This window comes from Petaurus breviceps, unplaced genomic scaffold, assembly GCF_028583685.1.
Source record: "Petaurus breviceps papuanus isolate PSGF00001 unplaced genomic scaffold, PetGlider_PUasm1.0 428, whole genome shotgun sequence".
In the NCBI taxonomy this organism is placed as follows: domain Eukaryota; kingdom Metazoa; phylum Chordata; class Mammalia; order Diprotodontia; family Petauridae; genus Petaurus; species Petaurus breviceps.
Window position 1 is genome coordinate 3,032,354 of NW_027186331.1, and position 19,782 is coordinate 3,052,135.

Genomic DNA, 19,782 nt, shown 5'->3' on the forward strand with positions numbered 1-19,782 from the left:
TGCCACCTGGATTGGAGTGCTTTGTTTTGGTCTAAATGAAAAGTACTAGCTGCTAACCTGCTCAGCCCCTCTGGAATGGTCCTTGAAGCTAAAGGAAGATATTTTCCCAAACCTCTACAACACTCTTTTAACCTCTTTCACCTTGGGAGAAACTCAAACTGTTATGCACACCAAGTGGCGCTATCCACGGTGTTTGTTTTGTGTGTCCTGCCTGGTTGTCTGGATGGAATTCATGCAGCCAAAAGAAAAAGGGTAAGAAAAAAAGGAGAATTTGCCAGCTGGAAATATCAAAAGCTTTCAAAGGATTTAGTCATCTGCATTAGTAGGGATAGCTAGGCGGTGAAGTGGATAGAGTGCCAGACGAGGAGTCAGGAAGACCTGAGTTCAAATCTAGCCTTAGACACTTATTAGCTACGTGACCATGGGCAAGCCATTTCATCCCGTTTGCCTCAGTTCCCCCATCTGTAAAATGAACTGGAGAAGGAAATGGCAAACCAGTCCAGTGTCTGCCAAGAAAACCCTGGTTAGGGTCACAGAGGGTCGGAAACAACTGAGCAGCAACTGCATTCTTAATTCTGGTCAGTTAAGGATTCAGAGAGAGAAAGATTGGAATTCGTCTCCCCTCTGCACACATACACATATCTGCAGAAATTTATGGCAGTGGAAGTTAAAGGAAGCTAACTTTGTCATTGAAATGTGATCTTTTAATGAGGAATTCCAAATGAAGATGGGAATGAGTTTTGAGTTCTCATTTTGAAGTACTGCTGGGGTTTTTGGCTGGGGTATTAGTGATGATCATGGTAGCAATGATAACTGGTACTTACACCCTGTCTCCTCTGTGCCAAGCACTGTGCTAAGTGCTCTACCAATAGTAGTCGACTTGGTCCTCACAACAGCCCTGGAAGGTAGGTGTTATTCCCATTTTACAGATGATGAAACTGAAGATTTGAGGTTAAACAATTTGTGTAATGTCCCACAGCTATCTGAGTATCTGAGGTTGGATTCGAATTCAGGTCTCCCTGACTCCAGGCCCAGGGCTCTATCTACCATGTCACCTGACTGCATCTGCCTTGGATTATGAAAAGCAGAGATATTGGGGAATTTTTACAAAAATACACCCAGACTTCCTGCCTCCTTCCTTCTCTCTGTCTTTGTCTCCTTATATCTCTGCTTCTCTCCATCCCTCTGTCTGTCTCTGCCTCTGTGTCTCTTTCGGCCTCTCTGTCTCTTTGTATCTCTCTGTCTTTGTCTCTCTGTCTGTCTCCCCATATCTCTGCTTCTCTCCATCCCTCTGTCTCTGCCTCTCTTAGTCTCTTGGTATCCCTGTCTCTCTGTCTTTGTGTCTCTGTCTCTCCTGAAATGCTTTAGTGTTAAATGAAACTTTACGACTTGAAATGTGATATCTGAGTTCAGAACCATTTCTCACACTGAAATTTAACCCCTTTCCCCCCAAACCCAAAGAAGTCATAAGAATGTGTGTGTGCGTGTGTGTGTGTGTGTGTGTGTGTGTGATGCATTAGGAAATCAGCTCCGAGAAGAATTTACCCTTCCCCCTTCCCTGCCTCTATCAAGAACACACTGACACCACACCCAGAAATAACTGGCCGTGTAACCTTGAGCAAGTTACTTAACCCAAATTGCTTAAAAAACAACACACTGACTCCCTTAGAAACGTTTTTGTAGGCAACAGAAGGTTTATTTAAGTATGTCCTTGGGTGTTGCATTTGTTTCATATACATAGTATCTCAAATACTGAATTCACAGTTCTCCTTTATTTTAGAAATAAATATTATTCTTAATAAAATAGTGTTATAAAATAGCACAAAATCTTGACTTTCACGACAGCCTTATGCATACTTCACACACACACGCGCGCGCACACACACACACACACGATGAATGCTTTTTCTATCAGCATCCTACAGTCTACTTGGAAACAATCCCAGCCAGTCCACAGTCCCTTGCTGAGCAAGGAGAAGTAAGAAGATTGACAAGACAGCATTCATTTTTAGACTAGAACATTTCACTCCCCAGTTGTTACTATATGTAAATGTGAATATTAGATTTCTATGTATGTATGCACATATGTGCATATATGTCTGCTCACAGATTAGATGGAGAGAATCTATTTCATTTTAATTTTGCACAAACTGGAGAACTTTAAAATGATTCCTAAAAGGAAATTAGAATAATCTAGTTAGTTTTAGGTTTCAAATGCCTAAAATTATTCACACCTAGAAAAAGTAGGACTCACTACTCAGTCAGCTCTGGACAGATTGCAAGATACCAACGAAGGCTGTGGCTGACTGGCTCTTGTCCCTTCTACACCTGCCCGAGTCCTGAACTTGCCCCAGTTGGTCACAACCATTTTGACCATATTTCTCATGTTATATCCTCTTTAAGCTTTTACGGGCGATGTGCTTGGGCTCTAGACCTCCCTCTTCATTATCTTTTGAGCAAAGTAAGCCCACATTGTTTCTTCCATGAGGAAAGATTCTCTTGTCTTGGACAAAAGGAGGAACTGAAGAGGAAGGACAAGTCCACCTCCATCTTGGAGCAACTTGGACAATTAAAGCTGATATGTTAAGCACATTCTTGTGAAATCAAAAGGATTCTTATGAGGCCCAAACTTTTAGAATGTATGCCATTGATATTGCAGAATTAGAAGGCAGATTAGAAAATACTGTATCCTGAACGTGTTTCCTGTATTGCTGAATCCATTCTCTCTTTAAAGCTATAAAAATGTGAAGGTCTGCAACAGAGAAAGGAAACAGTGCTTCAAAGCAATTTAACTCAAGTTTCCCCTCTTTAAACAAGTAAAATATTTTCGCTTATGTGACTGTGGTTCATTCTGGTCTTTTACACCTGTGTGACCATGTAAGACATTTCAGGATGGTGCAGGTCTGACAATTGTGTCTGCTTTGTTTTTATGGCTTGTAGCCCTGAGAAAAGTCATTTACATCTCATTTTTCAAGGTGCCCTCTTGTTTCTAATAATACTTGCCAATATTTATATAGCTCTAGTTCTTGACAAATATTATCTCATTTTAGCCCCAAAGCAATTCCATGAAGTAAATATGAACTTGGGTTTTCCTGACTCCATTTCCCAACACTCTGCCTCATTATTTCTTCTTTTTTTTTGCTTTTTGGAGGGCAATTGGGGTTAAGTGACTTGCCTGAGGTCACTTGGCTAGTTTTTGTGTTAAGTGTCTGAGCCTGGATCTGAACCCAGGTTCTCCTGACTCCAGGGCCAGTGCTCTATTCACTGTGCCACCTAGCCGCCCCCTGCCTCGTTATTTCTAGGCTGTTGCTACTTTGTGAATGGATCCCCTCCCCCTGCCATATCAGGGATGGGGGAGCTTGGCCAAGACTGAGGTGTGTGAGCATGTATGCACAAGATTTCATGGGGAGTTAGGGCTTGGGTGTGAAACCTCCAACCCTGAGATCCAGGCACACATTCCTTTGGGTCTCAGTCTAACCAGAACTGGTAGGGATCTTCTTTGTCATTGTAGGATGAGTGGTTTTCGCTGGGTTTGTGTGATTCCATTCTCTACCATGTCCTAGGCTGGGGTCTCCTGGTTCTGTGCTCCCTGGGGAAGGTCAAGTTGGGCTGTCTGTCTCATCTGGTTGGGGTTGCTGAGACACTGCCCTGGGTTGCTGTTCTTTTTAAATCCTTCCTTCTCCTGGAAGCTAAGCTCCATCCTGGAGGTCACCAGCCCTCCTCCCTCCCTTCCATGCAGGGACTGGGTTAATGATCCTGCACATTCCTCCTTCAGACTTGTCCCATCCCCCTACCCCAAACGCCTTTCCCTCAGATCTCCTCCAAAGGGGAAAACAGCTGTCACTGCTTTGTGGTTTACAGACTCTGTGTCAAGGTCTGAGGCCAGGGAAAAGGTAGGGGAACTGGTACTGTCCTCTCCTTCATGGGATATTGCTAGGGTTTGGAAATGCAAAGCCACAGGCTGACCTCCATCTCCCCCCAACCCCTTACAATAGACTAATGACTGCTTCTAGGATCACCTCATGGTGTTGATGAGGAAAGGGCTCTGGGATCCCCAAGGCACATTAACCATCTGAGCTGCCTTTATTCTTCAGGGTTTTAGAAGCCATTCAGTACAGTGGCTGGTCACCTCACTTCTGATGGCAGTCTTGGAGTGTCCTTAAATGTCTATTGCTCCAGGAATCGCTGATCTTAAAGAATGTGCCTGTGGCCTTCACTGCAGAGGAGTGGGGCGCCAGGGCCCTTCACAGGGGGAGCTGGACAGGGACATGATGCTGGAGAACCATGGGAACCTGGTGTGGCCAGGTCAGGATGGCTCCCCTGGTGCTCAGAACCCGCTCAGGGAAGGTTTCTGGTCCTTCCTTTCTTCCTTAACGTTATGGGCCGTCTCTAGAGCAGTTGGAAGAACGGTCGATAGAAGAAACTGATAATCCTTTGATGGTCAGCGACAGGATACTTATCACCAGCTGAAAGACCAGCATTGGTTTATAGGACTAAAGAGAGCCCATTTGATTGTGTGGCCCCTGTGATTGGGCCTCCCCCAGTCTCCATTCCCTCAGGGCAGGGATTCTCCCCAGAACCAACATCTGAAGACATGGAAAGTTCCCATGCATTTTCTGCCTGAGTCCAAATCAGATCCTGTTTCCCCTCACTCCCTAGGAACACCTGCCCAGGCTCCTCTGTGCCCTGCTCAGGCCTTCCTGGCTTGTCCACTTGTCTCCTGAGAGAAAAGAGACCAGGAATGATTTTTGAGGTTTCTCTGAAGGCAGAAGCATTTTCCTATTTCCAGTGACCAGGATGAGCAGCTCCTAAAGCAGATGAGATTTGCCAGCTGGAGCAAGGGGCAGGTCCTTGGGTGCCAGCTGTGCAGGGGAGGGCGGGAAAGCCAGGGCAGGCAGCACATCTGCTGGTCATTCAGGGGAGATCTTGCCCGGCCTCCCTGGGCCTGTGAAGACAGCTGAGGCTGCGGCATGCCCTCTTCATAGAGGCCTTTCTGGAGTTCTTTGTAACCCTCTCCCTTAGCCCACTTATACTGTCATACTCCAGCACAGGAATGCACCACAATGGAGCCTCTCCTTTCTTCTACATTTTAGTTTCTTCCAGCTTTTTCCAATAAGAAATAATGCTGCCATGAACGTTTTGGTATAAAGAATGCTTTTGTTTGTTTTTTCAAAACACTCAGCATGTATTTCTCTCTTTGATAAATTTTTTTAGGTTTTTGAATTGGGTTTTGTTTATAAAACCAATCTGTTTAATCTTTACCCCCCAGGGATAAGAACAAAGATCTAAAAACATAAACAAGGTAAATATTATTAGCTGGTGTTTATCCAGCCTTTTAACAATCATAAAGCATTCTGTATGCATTAGCTTATTTGAGCCTTATGGTAACCCAAAGAGCTGAGAATAAGGCTAATTATCTCCATTTTATGAGGAAATTAAGAGAATCTGGTATAGGTGAAAGAGGGTTTGGAGCCAAAGAATATACATCCAAAGTGTTAAGGTACAGGATGCAATCATTGAGTCAAAGGGCTGAATGGCTTTGTAATTATCAGTGCACACTGCTGGGTATTTTCCTCAAAGGTCCTAGAAGTTGGCAAGTTTGCACCAACAATGAATAAGTGCGATCATTTCTCAACACTATTGACCCCATTGTGTTTAGTGACTTTTCATTATCTTTGCCAGTTGTTTATGGTATCAAGTATTGCCTGAGTTCTTTTATTTCACATGTCTCTCTGATTAATGGCCAAGTTTGAGCAACTTTTCAATTAATTTTTGAAATTTCTCCATATCTTTTGATCATTGTGGTCTGGGCTTTAGCTATACATTTTAACCATTTCCTTGTATATGTAAAAATGCTTTAGATTCTACTACAATGTTCAGAAAAGGAAATTAAAACAATACTAACTAACATCTAGGTACCTGAAGGTTTACAAAGTGTTCTTCACATATCTCAACTGTTAATAATAATATTGTTATTAATAATAAAGTCATTACTAGTGCTCAGGTTCATTGTTAAAAATATGTCACCTTAAACCCATCAAATTGGCAAAAATAATGAAAAGTAACCAAGCTCAGAGCTCTCAGTGACTCCTGTTAAGAAGGAGGCACACTTCAATTTCAGAGAAAAAACTCATTTCCCTTTCACAACTGAACATCTTTTTATAATGGCACCTATGGGTTTCAACATGCCTACCTGCTCTTTCTTTTTGTACATTTTTTAGAATTATGTTACTGGATTCAAGTCAATAAGGATTTATTAGATACCTACTATGTGCAAAGCACTATGCTATACTCAAAGAAATGAAAAAGCCAGACACTGCCCTAGATGTTTACTGTCTGATGAGGGAAACTGCATGCACACAACTGTGTAAAAACAAGCTATTGACAGGATCAGTTTGGGGGTAATCAGCAGAGGGAAGGCCCTAAGATTAAGGATGTGTTTTTATATAGTGGTAGTCAGTATATATTTTCAGATGCTTTTTTCACTCAATGTGACTTCATATAAGTCTTTTCATGCTTACAAGGGTTATAGGAATGTAAATTTTTAAGATCTTCCCTGCCCCTAGGTTAAGTGCACCTGGAGCCTGTGGTAGGAGGCTTGTTTCTCAGGAACACCCGCACCTTCATGCTTTGTGATTGGGCAGTGGATCAAGAGGATTGTTACATTCTCTGAGCCAGGAGAAGACTATATAATTCCTGATGTGAGGCATTGTTTTGGGGCTCTCTTGAGAAATGTTGTGTGATTTGACCACATGAGATTCTGGGCAGCTGTTGAGAGCCCCCAGGCTTTGAAAAACCCAGATGTTGATACTTCCCTCTCTGGTAACTGTGATTTGGTATGGATGTAATGGTTGGACAGTTTGGAAGCCTGTCTGCTGAAATGTTCTTGTAACTTATGCTTGTAACCTCTGTATATTCTGAAGTTCGGGGTGCTGACCTTTTCCCCCTGAACTAGGTAAATGATATATGTTTGATTGATTAAAGTAAGCTTGTTAACATATTTTGAGTTGCTTTCCTTTAGCAAAGCAGATCTAAGAACCTGTGTTGGCAGCCACCCTGGGGATGTTGGGGTGCTTGCTGCTACAAGGACGATTGGGAAAGATTTATATCAGAAAAGGAGCTTAGGAATCAACTCCCTCATTTTTCCATGAGAAAATTGAGGACTGGACAAGTTTAATGACATGCCCAAGATGACATAGGTTAAAAATGAAGATGGGATCCAAACCCACATCTTCACACCCTAAATCTATGCTGCCTCCATATCTTAGTAAATCATTTATGTGTTAGGACTAACTCATCTATGATACATGAATTTTACCATTACCCCTGAAATGGGGCTCTGGATATTGTTATTCTTTTTTTTTTTTTAAAGCAATGGGGGTTAAGTAACTTGCTCAAGGTTACATGGCCAGGTGTTTCTGGGTGGGTGCTAAGTGTCTGAGCCCGGATTCGATCCCAGGTCATCCCGGCTCTGGGGCTGGTGCTCTTACTCGCTGTGCTACCTGGCCGCCCCTAAGCAATGGGGGTTAAGTAACTTGCTTAAGGTTACACGGCCGGGTGTTTCTGGGTGGGTGCTAAGTGTCTGAGCCTGGATTCGATCCCAGGCCATCCTGACACTGGGGCCGGTGCTCTTACTTGCTAAGCCACCTGGCCACCCCTGGATATTGTTATTCTAAGAGGTCTTTATAGTTATCCCTCCCACGTTGCGACTTTCCCCATCATGGTTTTGATATATCATGGGTAGACATAAGAAATTAAATGGGAATTTTGGGGGAGTTTTGCAGAAGCCACAGATGAGACATAAAGGCCAGTAGGAAAAAATTTAGAAACTCAGAAATGTATAAAATATATGTATAGTTTTGTATGATATCAACCCAAATTTTACAATGAGGTACTGTAAACACCCCATAAAAGAAAAAGAAAAAAAGTTCAGACTTCTCTGGTACAAAGGGAAGGGTGAAATAATATTACATGGATTTTCCAGATTGTGGGGGCACTATACCCCTAACTCCCATGATATGGAAGGGATAACTGTATTTCCTGTAAATGATAGTTTTCCTGTCCCATCTTGGTGTCAAGACCACCAGGATAGAAGGTCTGAAACATCCTGTGGCCCTGGCTGTAGATTGCCACTGATTTTCCCAAAGGATGGTGCTCATTCACAGCTCTCCCCAGAACTGTACAGCATGGCATGTCTTCAGAGTTCCATCAATACACCAAAGTGGATCTCTCATTTTCTCACCATCTTGTCTAACTTAATGGTGCCTCTGACTTGTTTCAATTTGCATTTCTCCGGGGACTAGAGTCTGGACAGTTTTTAAGAGGATTATCAAGTATCCTTTTCTTCTGAGGAATACTTGTTTACATTCTTTCATCCATCTTTTGGCAGACTTATGTTCATCTCCACTCAACTTGTGGTAAAGGAAGGGTGTGAACAAAACCAAAAGGCTGATTCCTTGTGGAAGTGGAGAAGGGACAGGTAAAGGTGATCACTCTGGTTACCTCAACCTGGTTTAGCCTGTCTGCCAAGACAGTTTTACCAGAGTGTGGGAAAATGGGAAACACTAGAGAAGAGATAGACAGGGTAGGGGAACTTACCTCACTTGATTAGGCTGCCTAAGTAAAGTCTACATACACAAGGAAAGGGTGTGAGATCACTGGGATCTCATTCTTATCTGTATGGGCCAAAGGAGGGTTGAACACACGCATATGCCACTGGACTTCAAGGACCCTGGAAGAGTGAGGCTGATGACGCTGCCCAACTCTGCTTCACTTAAATCCAATTCATTCAGAAGTCAAGACATCACCCATCATCCACCATTTTACCCCAGTGTCATGTTACTGGTCCTCTTTGAAAACAAAGGCTCAATAACATACACATATCAAGTGTGGGGTAGAAATGACATTCGAATCAACAGGAAGAGAGGGAAAGGGGGAATAAGAGGAAGCTTAGCTTCAGGGGAGGATTACTTATAAGCAGAACAAACCTTAAACTTGGAGTGGGGAATAGTGAAAAGAGATTTAAAAGGAAAGAAAGGATGAGGACCTGGGCTTCTGATCTGGATGAAAGAGAGGATGGGCAGGGAAACCACAAACCCCAGCAGCCTTCCCACCCCAGAAAGTCCCTCTGCCCCACAGACACTTAGAACATTTGCCATCTTCATAGTGCCCCAGTCTGCTGTTTAACTATATTTTAGCAAATTATTTGACATAATATGCCACATTCTTCTTGTGGAAAAGATAGATGTGGATTACAGGACAGTACTTTATAAGTATTTGAGATTGGTTAGATAGCCAGACACAAAGAGCAAGTCATTAATGGCTCAATGTCAGTATAGCAAGAGGTCCCCAGTGGAATGCCCCAGAAAAAGGTACTTGACCCTTTGCAGTTTAGTATTTCTTTTAATCAATGACTTTATAAAAGTATAGATCATATGGCTTATCAAGTTTACAGATGACACAATCCAAAAGCATTTATAAAGCACATGCTAGGTGCTAAAGGGTACAAAGACAAAAACAATTCCTGCTCTCAAAGAGCTTCTCTTCTATCAGAAGAAACAAAATGCCCTTTAGATAGGTAGATGCAAAGCTGGGAAGGATAACTCATCTCCCTGAATGAAGGTGACTTGTTGGAAATATCTGTTTTATACTTCAATTCAAGCTGTCAGCTTCTTTAGTATGATATGGAGGGGAGATTGTGAGACAGAAGTTGGTCTGAAAAGGATCTGGGTGTTTCAATGGGTAGCAATCTCACTGTAAGTCAGCAATGCAGTGTCGTCTCCTAAAAACTCATCTGACCCTGGACTACATTAAGATAAGCACTGATTTGAAGATAATAAGGCAAGAGTTCCTCTGAACTACCGTGGCCAAACCTCACTCACCTGGACAATTGTGTTCAATGCCAGCACCACAGTTTAGGAAGGATACACTAGAATGCTTGGAGTGGGGCAACCATGATGGTGAACTGCTTGGTGTTTATGCTATATAATGACTGGTTTAAAGGACTAAGGATTTTTAGCCTAGAGAAGACAATACTTCTAGGGAGGACATGATGGCTATCTTCAAGCTTTTGAAGGACTTACATACAGACCAAATATTAGTCTTTGTTTTTCTTGGTCTCAGAAGGGCTGAAACAAAGAGAAATTGCTGGAATTTGGTGGGTTCAGGCAAATTTAGATGGGATATCAGAGAAAAATTTCCTAACAATTAGAACTATCCAAAGAGAGAAGGGACTGATTTGGGAGTTTGAGAGTGCCCCCACATTAGAAATCTTCAATCAAGTTGGATGCTTGTTGGGTATGTTACAGAGAGATAACTCATTCTTTTTCACATGTGGCTTAGACTAGAAAGCTACTAAGGTCCCTTCCAACTCACAACTTTGGTGATTCTAAAAAATCAGTTTCTCTCCATTATAAATTTTCTCATGTCTCTGTCTCCACATGAATTACATCTATAAAATTCTCTCAAATATGAGCTGTCTGGTGTTTAGTAAGCTGTGTGCTCCAACGGAAGGTCTTCCCACATTTATTACATTTATAAGGTTTCTCTCCAGTATGCACTCTCTGATGCTGAGTAAGTCCTATCCTCCAATGAAAAGCTTTCCCACATTCATGACATTCATAAGGTTTTTCTCCAGAATGAATTCTCTGATGCTCAGTTAGGTGTATGCTCTGGCGGAAAGCCTTCCCACATTCATTACATTCAAAAGGTTTTTCTCCAGTGTGAATTCTTTGGTGTCGAATGAATTCTCTGTTTTTGCAGAAGGCTTTCCCACATTCATCACATTTGTAAGGTTTTTCTCCAGTATGAATTCTCAGATGTTGAGTAAGTTGTATGTTCCAATGGAAGGCCTTCCCACATTCATGGCATGTATAAGGTTTCTCTCCAGTATGAATTCTTTGATGTTGAGTAAGTTGTGTGTTCTGGCAGAATGCCTTCCCACATTCCTTACATTCATACGGTTTTTCTCCAGTATGAATTCTCTGATGTCGAGTAAGGTGTGTACTTTGGCAAAATGCTTTCCCACATTCCTTACATTCATAAGGTTTCTCTCCGGTATGAATTTTCTGATGTTCAATAAGGCCCGTCCTCCAATGGAAGGCCTTCCCACATTCGGTACATTCAAAAGGCTTCAATCCAGTATGAATTCTTTCATGCCGAGTAAGGTGTGTGCTCCTGTAGAAGGCTTTCCCACATTCATCACATTTATAAGGCTTCTCTCCAGTATGAGTTTTCTGATGTTCGGTAAGACCTGTCTTCCTGTGGAAGGCCTTTCCACATTCGTTACATTCATAAGGTTTCTCTCCAGTATGAATTCTCTGGTGTCGAATGAAATCACTGCTCTGGCAGAAGGTCTTTCCACAGTCATTACATTCATAAAGTTTCTTTTCAATGTGAGTTCTCTGACATTGAATACACTGTGTGCTCCAACTGAGGGTCTTGCCACATTCATAAGGTTTCTCCTTTCTCTTCTGCTGCCTCTCTAATCTGGAACTATATCCTAAGGTTTCTTTCAAATTTAAGACATAAGTATCATTACTTATGTGTTTTTCCTGGGCTGATGCTTTCACAGAAATTTCTATATTGGAATCTGACTTCTTGTTTGAGGATTTACTCTTCCAATCTGAGAAAAGAAAAGGAAAAATGTAAATCGTTCTGGTTCCCTCTGCATCACACTTAATCCTGTCTTGTTTTCTCCAACTAGAAAGATGACTATCAACAACATTCTAGTAGTAGTCACTGTGAACATAAGAGGGATAGTGTTTTCCTGCATCTGCTGCTTTCAGAATGCATTAGTTCATATGTTTTCCCATGTTTCTCTGAATTCTTCATAGTCATTGTCTTATAACATAGTAACAGTCTAGTACTTTCAAGTTCTATGACTTGTGTAGCCTTATACTAACTGATAAGAGGCAAATGTTTCCAGTTCTTTGCTAACACAAAAAAGTTTTGCTCAAATATTTTAGTATATGTGGAAACTTTCTTTGTCTTTGACCTTGAACATACATGTCCAGTAGTAAAATCACTGAATCAAGTAGAATGAACACATTAGTCATTTTTTTCGTATAAGTTTAACTTGCTTTCCAGAAAGATTAGACCAATTCACACCTCTACCAATGGTGAATTAGTGTGCCTGTCTTTCTGAAGCCCCTCCAACATTGACTATTTACATTTTTTGCTAATTTCCTAGTTGTAAAGTAACATCTTAGAGCTGCCTTAGGGTGCATTTTTCCTATTATCAGTGATTTGGTGCAGTCTTACATATGGTTGCTGAAACTTAGCAATTCTTATTTCAAAGTAGTTTTTAATCAAAAAGCATCTGGTGCGAGATAAAAGCTCGAAAAATACATCAACAGAACCGAATAAATAACTCAGGATGAGAATGAAAGGCATATAATAATAAATATTAATATACAGATGAACTATTGATGAATCAAAGATCACAAAATACCAAGAGAGATAGACATTACTGAATAAAACTTGCTAGGAAAATTGGATACCAGTGAGATGATAATTGGAATTGGAATCACACCTCACACTATGGGATAAACAAAAACACATAACACATTTATGTGTATACACATATACATACGCACACATACATGTACATACACACGTTATATACATACACACATACACAAACATATAAACTGGGAAGTTAAAAAAGATAAGAACTAAAAGAAATGGACTTGACTATATAAAATTAAAGAATTGTTATGGGACAACACATCCAGAATAAAAGGAAATTTCTGGGGAAAAAACATTTGCCATAAACATTGCTGCTACACATGAGACATTAAGAATCTATGAGAAACTGGTGTATCCTTAAGTCCTAGATACAACACAATAAATCATCAAGGAATGTGTCCGGGTGTATGGGTATCTCTCAGAAGCATAAGCTGTCTATAACCATCTGAAGAACTGTCTTGCTCTAGTAATCAGACATGTCAGTGAAAAGGAGACCTCCTTGTGCCCACTGAACCAGAGAAGATGGGAGAGAAAGATGACACCACACGCTGACTGAGCTCTGGGGAGACAGGAGGGTTGTCGCACTGTTGGAGAAGTGACAAGTGGACGTCATCTTTCTGTCCAGTCTCAAGGTCTGACAACCTCCACACCCTCTGACCCAGGGATTCCCATGCCAGACCTGGATCCTAAAGAGGAAGGTCAAGGAACAAAGGTCCTTTTAGATGACAAACCCACAGCAACTGCACGTGTAAGGGCAAAATGCCGGCTCGTCTGTGTAACCACCGGGTGCATAAGGGCTGAACCCACAGCTGACTGATGGGGCCTAATGGCAGGAAGGTGCATTTGACGTGAGGCCTGATGAGTCCTGCTGGCTCTCTGGCTGCCATTCCAAACAACAACTGACCCCCTGCCTCTGCGGGGCCTCCCCTGGTCTCCACCTCCCCTCTGCCCATGAGAATCCCTACTTTTCTTGGAAGCTCTGACCTATCACCACCAGAAGGCCTGCAGGAAGCCCCCCCCATCCCCAGCCCAGGCAGCTGCCAGGGCCTCCACCCTCCCTAGCTAGCTGATAATTTAACTGTGTAACTCAAAGAACCCTGACTAAGGATGACATTAAACATAAAAGCAGAAAAAGTTTACTTGATTGTATTCATTTCTAATTTTAAGTTGAAAACTAGTCACTAAACATGAGAAAATGGGCAAGAGAGGGGTTCCAGAATCACGGAGAGGTTTGTGGAAGGAACCTCAAAGGCCATCAAGTGCAGCTCCCTTATTTTACAGATGAGGAAACTGAGGCCCAGAGAAGTGACAAACCCAAGGTCACCCAGGAATTGAGTGGAAGAGCCAAGGCTCCAACCCAGTCATCTGGCTGACTCCATACACAGCACTGCCCTGCTGCAGTATGGTGGGCATGAGAATGAGACCAGTCCTTCATGGTGGGCTCTTCTTCCTAGGGCTGGAGGGATAAGAATCAGGGGAGTCATTTGCACAGCAGGAGTGCACAGACCCTGAGGCGCTCTGGCCCCCCAAATCCATCTGCAATGTTGTTCATAATGACATCTCCACTTGATCTGCACTTGCTCACCTGCAGGGACCACTCTTTGGCTCTCTTCCCCTGGAGTCCAGGGTGCTTCCCCTTGCTCCAGCTGGGAGATCAGGTGTGGTTTGGAAAAGGCAAGGCCTGCACATTGGAAATAGAAAAATACTGGGATCAGAATTCAATGCGAATCCCCTCTTTCCCTGGGAAAGGGGGACATATCAGGAAAGCCCAGACAACTGCATGAAGGACATCTGAAGGCTGTTTCCTAGAATGTTTGGGAAAAGGGGGTCCCAGTGTCAATCTGAACTCAGAAAAGAAAGGAGTCCCCAAGACCCAGGCTCTGTGAAGAGGTTTCAGACATCTGCACAGGGAGGGGCTTTAGGGCCCAAGGAGAAATACAAGCCCAGGGACCAGGGGAAAAGGACCCAGTCCTTTGGCCACAAAGGGGTTAGAGATCTTTGTTGCCTTCGGACAAACCACAACCACTAAGCGCTCAAGGTATCCCAGAGCATTACAAAGGAGCACAGACCCTCAAGGGGGTGACAGGGGCAGGGGCCGAGCAGCCGTCCTCACCCAGGCAGACCAGGTTTCTGTAGTTCTCCAGCATTACCTCCCGGTACAACTTCTTCTGAGAGGGGCCCAGGTGCCCCCACTCCTCCCAGGTGAAATCCACGGCCACATCCCTGAATGTCACGGATTCCTGAAACATCAAATATGTCGGTGGGCCCCCAAGGCCCCTCTTCTGATGGGGGAGAAGAGGAGGGTCGGCCCCCATGTTGCTGTGATAATGCCCCTCCTGTTCAGCCATCAGTCAGAAATGCAGAGGGAGCCTACTGTGTGCCTGTGTAAGCCACACTGCCCGCTGTGTGGATACTGCAGGCTTACAATTCATTCTGCCTAGAGGCTGTTAGTGCTTCATTAGACTGGGAGCTCCTTAAGGGCAGAGACTGTCTTTTGCCTTCCTTTGTATCTTTTGTGCCTGGAAAACAGTAGGTGTTTAATAAATGCTTGTTGACTCGACTTGACATTCCTCACAACAGCCTTGTAAGACCAACAGTGTAAGAACTGACTGTCACAGCTTTAGAGACAAGGGGCCATTGGAGTCCAGCCTGGACCTGCCCAAAAGCCTCTTCTCCAACAAGTGGCCCCCCATCCTCCACTTAAGGACCTACCATGAAAGGGAGCCCAACTGCTTCCTGAGGGAGTGGTGGACACAGGGGACTGGAGGCAGGAGGAGACGCTCCTAAGGCCTCTAGGAACAAAGATCAGCTCTTCTGTTCAGCGTTTCAATGCCACTCTGACTTGGCCCCAGACTTTTCTAGGCTCATTCCACATAACTGCCCTTCCTGCCCTCTAAAGTCCAGTCAGGCTGGCCTCTGTGCCTTTGCCCCATGCCTGGAGCGCCCTCCCACTTCATCACCACCTTCCACAAAAAGCCTTCCTGATCCCAGAGAGTGTCGGTGCCACTCCCCCAGAAGGCGCCTCACATACAGTCTCCCTGTGGAATGCGTGCTCCTGGAGGGGGACCCTTCCCCTTTTGTCTCTGCGCCCCCAGCACAGAGCTCTGAGCAGGCCCTCCTCCTCTGTCTTTCCCCTGTTACAGAGCCCAGGCCTTTTCCAGGCTCAGTTTCCTCCCCTGCAAAACCCAGGCAGTGCATATGTGCCCAGGTGACTGTAAGAGCCACGTAAAAGTGGAAACAAAGGGCTCTCATGAATGCCACCCCTCCCTCCTCCCTCACCCCGAGAATTCCATTGTTGTTCAGTCATTTCAGCCACGTCCGACTCTACAGGATCCCCCCAGGATTTTCCTGGCATTGATGTCGGAGCTCACTTTACAGATAAGGAAACTGAGGCAGAGTTAAGTGACTTGTCCAGGGTCACACAGCTAGTGTCTGAGGCTGGATTTGAACTCAGGAAGATGAGGCTACCTTATTCCAAGTCTAGTGCTTTATCCACTGGGCCGCCCATTTCTGAGAAACAAGGTGAGGAAAACAGCCTTAGACTTGGAGTCGGGGGATCCCTACATTAGGCTCCTGTGCCTTCCAAATATTAATTTCTAACTGGAGAGGACACAGTAATCATTTCCCAACACAATCAGGTATTGCTTCTACAAGAGAAAAGACGAAGAGCCCCTGGTCCAAGTGGCCCCTGAGTGTGCTTCTGACCAGGCACGAAGGGGGGGGTGACAGAGACACATGTCCACACCAAGGCCTTCCAAGGTGGCGCTGCCACTTACCCGGGGGGCGCTGGCCGTCAGCCTCTTTGACGCGCCCATCTCCTGGAGAAGAGCCAAGGCCAAGCTGGGGAAGGAGAGGAAAGGAGGAGAGGGGCTGGCGGGGCAGCCCCCACACCTGCCCTGAGAGCGGCCACGCGGGGCCGAGGGCCGCAGACCTGGGGTGAGCTAAGGGAGGGGGCAAAGTCACGGAGGTAGGAGATGGCAGGTCGCGCTCCGATCCGATGCCAGGAGCTAGCCCTGGAGGCCCCCCAGGTCAGGGGTCACCGGGCCTGGTGCTCCAGGTCCACCACCGCAGACCGTAAGCTCCCCACCCCCTGGGCAGAGGCTGCTTTGTTTCTGTGTCCCCAGAGCCTAGCGCACAGCAGGCGCTTAATAAATGCTCATGGCAATGTATTGAAAGGAGGTGGCCTGAAGTCAGGACGACCAGGATTCAAGTCCCACCTATGGCACGTGGTCACTGTGAACCCAGGAGGGGGCGCCTTTTAGTTTTGTCTTTTCAGCTACAAGGCCTAGTATACCTTAGGTACTTAATAGTTGCTGGTTGATGGATGGGGGCAGGCCAAGGGAGAGGAGGGCTTAAGATATAAGAGAAGCTAAGGCAGCCGCGTCTGATTGGCTCATGGTTCTAGCCCCGCCCCAGCCCCGTCCAATGGCGCGGCGACTCTCAGAGAAGGCGTGGCGACGAAGGGGGCGGAGCGCATGTGTAGGGCTGCTTTGCTGCCCTGGCTGGGCATACGCGGAGGGAAGCAGGCTGAGAAGCTTGGCGCGCGCTACCCCGCCCCCTTCCCGCATCCCAGCGCTCGGCCGGTCCTACCTCGAGGCCCGTCCTCTGGCCGAGGTCTCTCCAGCCAGGCCCGAGCCAAGCCGGGGCCTGAGCGGGGGCCCGAGGTGCCCACAGTGGCGGGAGGACAAAAGCAGCTGGCTTCCGGTGCAGGCAGGAAGTCACGTACATAAGGTCCCGCCTTCCTCCCCTCTGGGCAAGGGCTGCTGGGAAGCGTAGTTTGGAGGCTAGTGACAGCTTTGCGCATGCTCTGGAGAGCCCCAACCCCGTCCTGTAGTCTCCCTGACGGAGAGGTCCAGCTGTTCTCTAGGGCCACTGGCCTCCGTAACTGGATACTTGGCCTTCCTTTTCCCCGCGTTTCCCGGTCCCCTTTAATTCAAGGGCCTTCTCCCTGTTGAGGGGGCGGGGCGCAGCGGTGGGTGTAATCCGTAATCAGCGTGAGTCCCCAGGCATTTATTAGGTGCCTGCTGTGTTCCAGGTTCTCTGCCAGGTGCCAGGCTGGTGCAGGAGGGAGACTGCACTGAGTGTGACACGAGTCACCTTTCTTCAGAGACGGGACGTCAGCCCTCATTGTCCACAATGTCTAAGCCCCTGCTGTGTTCCAGGAACTCGTCTGGGGCCACGAAAGAAACATTCAAACGTAAATACCAAGCCTTCACTCCCATGAAGATCCCGTGGCTCCCTCAACTAGCCCCAAATGGGAGGAAAAGTGTCTGCTATTGAATCCGAAAGGCAGGCGATGGAAGAAACGCGCCCGGCCTCGCTGGATCGGACGCTGAGCCGGATGCCTGTCCTCCATCCCCTCCCTGTGGCCTCCGCTTCCCTCTGCTCACCACCCCAAGCTAGGAGAGAGAGTTCCGGCTTCACCCCTATTACAAGCTGTTGTCCAAGAAGAACGAGGGCTGGCCGCATGGCCCACAGCTGTTCCCTCTGCTGCTGGCGAGGCTGAGGCTGATGGGTCACTGGAGCCCAAGGGTTCTGGGCTGCAGTGGGCTCAGCCAAACTTTTGTTGTCCTTCCTTCTCAAAGAGGACCGAAATGACATCACTGTGCCAGAATCAAGGTACAGGGTGTCCAGCTGTGGCTGATCAGACCGATCCTGGCTCGGGATGCTTGGGATGCTCGGGCACAGGTCCTCCATGTGAACATTTTGGGTGGATTCTCTGATACGGGCACTCCACGCTGGGCAGTTCTCTGCCAATGTCTCCCATGTCACACAATCGATTCCAAGAGAGATCTTGTGGGTATCTTCATGTCACTTCTTTTTTTAAAAATGAAGTTAAGATTTTTTTATATGTAATTGGGAAACATTTAATGAAATACATATATACAAGCTTGTGAGCAATTGCTCTGTGTGAGTTCTTCATAAAACAGTCTTTTTGGCTATTTTGGCCAGCCCATCAGAATGGTGCTCTCTGCAGCAGAGTCTGAATGCTTGGCACTTTAGCTCAAGAAAGGGCCTCAGTGTCTGGTCTCTTCTCCTGCCAGGTGATCTTCAGAATTTTCCTAAGACAGTTCACATGGAAGCGATCCAGTTTCCTGGCATAGCACTGGGGTCCTGTCTAGGTTTCACAGGCATACAGTGAGGTCAGCACCACAGCTCTGTAGACCTTTGGCTGAGTGGGCAGCCCAATATTCTCTTCTCTCCCACACTTTTCTTCAGAGCCTCCCAAACACTTACCTAACTCTGGCAATGCATCATTACCAATGTGTACATCCCTGGAAAGCATAACTGCCAAGGGAAGTGAACTTGTTTACAGTAGTCAGAAATTCTCCATTGATGTTCCACATATGGAAGGTGTGGTGCTGACTGATGGAGCACCAGTGTTTTCTTGGTGTTCACTGTTTGGCCAAAATTAGCACCAACAGCAGAGAATCGGTCCATACTTTATTGTACCACAGCTTCAGAGGCTGCACCGAGGGCACAATCATCTGCAAACAAAAAATCCTGCACCAACCCTCCCTCCACTTTGGTCTTGGCTTGTAGCCTTTCCCATCAGTGCGGTAGCTGACCTTGATGCCGTGTTCATCTATATTGAAGGTGTTTGACAACATGGCTGAAAACATCACGCTAAAAAGCATGGGAGTGAGCACACAGCCTTGTTTCACTCCATTGGTGCCTGGGAAGGTGTGAGAGCAGAAGGGAAGGAAGGAGGAAAGAGAGGAAATAAAGAGGGAGGGAGGGAGGGAAAGAAGGGCAATGTCACTCTGAATGGCTTCTGTTTCTGTTGATTTTGTTACACATGGCTTTCCTTCATAGTTTTATGCTCCAGCCAAATGGAATCATGTTCTGTTTGCTGTCAGTGATATTCCATCCCCCATGTGGGCCTTTCCCTCTGCCCTCCCTTCTCACCTCCATCTCTCCTCCATGCCTACCCATACTCCTCTCTCGATTCCCCCATTGCTCTCCCTCACCAGATGACTGTGTTTATTTTGTACATACTTAGTCTTCCTCACCTGTATCCATATTGTTTTCTCCAGTGGAATAAAAGCCTCCTTCAGTCCGTTACTGGCTCATTTTTCCCTTTGCATCCCTAGTGTCAAGCTCAGTGCCTGGCCCTCAGTAGTCCTGAATGAAGGCTTAATAAATGTTTGATTAATGAGTGAATGATGCACGAAGGAGGGAGAGACCAGAGGCAGTAGATGCCAGGCAGGTCAAACCTCCACCACTCTGACCACCATCACCCCTCACACCATAATAGGCACAGCCCAGGACCCTGGGCCCAAGGACCTGGGGGATGGCAATGCTTCTAGCTAG

The 19,782-nt window shown here is 45.7% G+C and overlaps 1 protein-coding gene and 1 long non-coding RNA gene across 3 annotated transcripts; one reads left to right on the forward strand and one right to left on the reverse strand.

The window, feature by feature from the left end:
• Positions 1-9,382: 9,382 nt before the first annotated feature.
• Positions 9,383-17,196, reverse strand: LOC138171399 (zinc finger protein 383-like). Of its 2 annotated transcripts, XM_069100884.1 has the most exons (6): positions 17,059-17,196; positions 16,245-16,308; positions 15,181-15,260; positions 14,582-14,708; positions 14,054-14,149; positions 9,383-11,623 (listed from the first exon to the last, which is right to left on the reverse strand). In XM_069100884.1, exons 1-6 carry the CDS (start codon positions 17,194-17,196, stop codon positions 10,464-10,466), a joined length of 1,665 nt encoding a protein of 554 aa, XP_068956985.1. In that variant the 3' UTR covers positions 9,383-10,463. The 2 variants fall into 2 exon arrangements, with proteins under 2 accessions (XP_068956985.1, XP_068956986.1); XM_069100885.1 differs by lacking the exon at positions 15,181-15,260 and having other exon boundaries at positions 17,059-17,182.
• On the forward strand, positions 17,066-19,533 carry LOC138171400 (uncharacterized). The gene is made up of 2 exons (XR_011170873.1): positions 17,066-17,199; positions 17,504-19,533. It is a non-coding gene; the product is annotated as an uncharacterized lncRNA (long non-coding RNA).
• Positions 19,534-19,782: the final 249 nt, after the last annotated feature.

Excerpts from the sequence above, each read along its gene's own strand:
- LOC138171399 (XM_069100884.1), bottom strand. The coding sequence starts at position 17,196 with ATGTACGTGACTTCCTGCCTGCACCGGAAGCCAGCTGCTTTTGTCCTC. Across the intron at positions 15,261-16,244 it reads TGACGGCCAGCGCCCCCCGG|AGGCCTTAGGAGCGTCTCCT; the intron begins GTAAGTGGCAGC and ends CTTTGTTCCTAG. Across the intron at positions 14,150-14,581 it reads CAGAAACCTGGTCTGCCTGG|GCCTTGCCTTTTCCAAACCA; the intron begins GTGAGGACGGCT and ends TCCAATGTGCAG.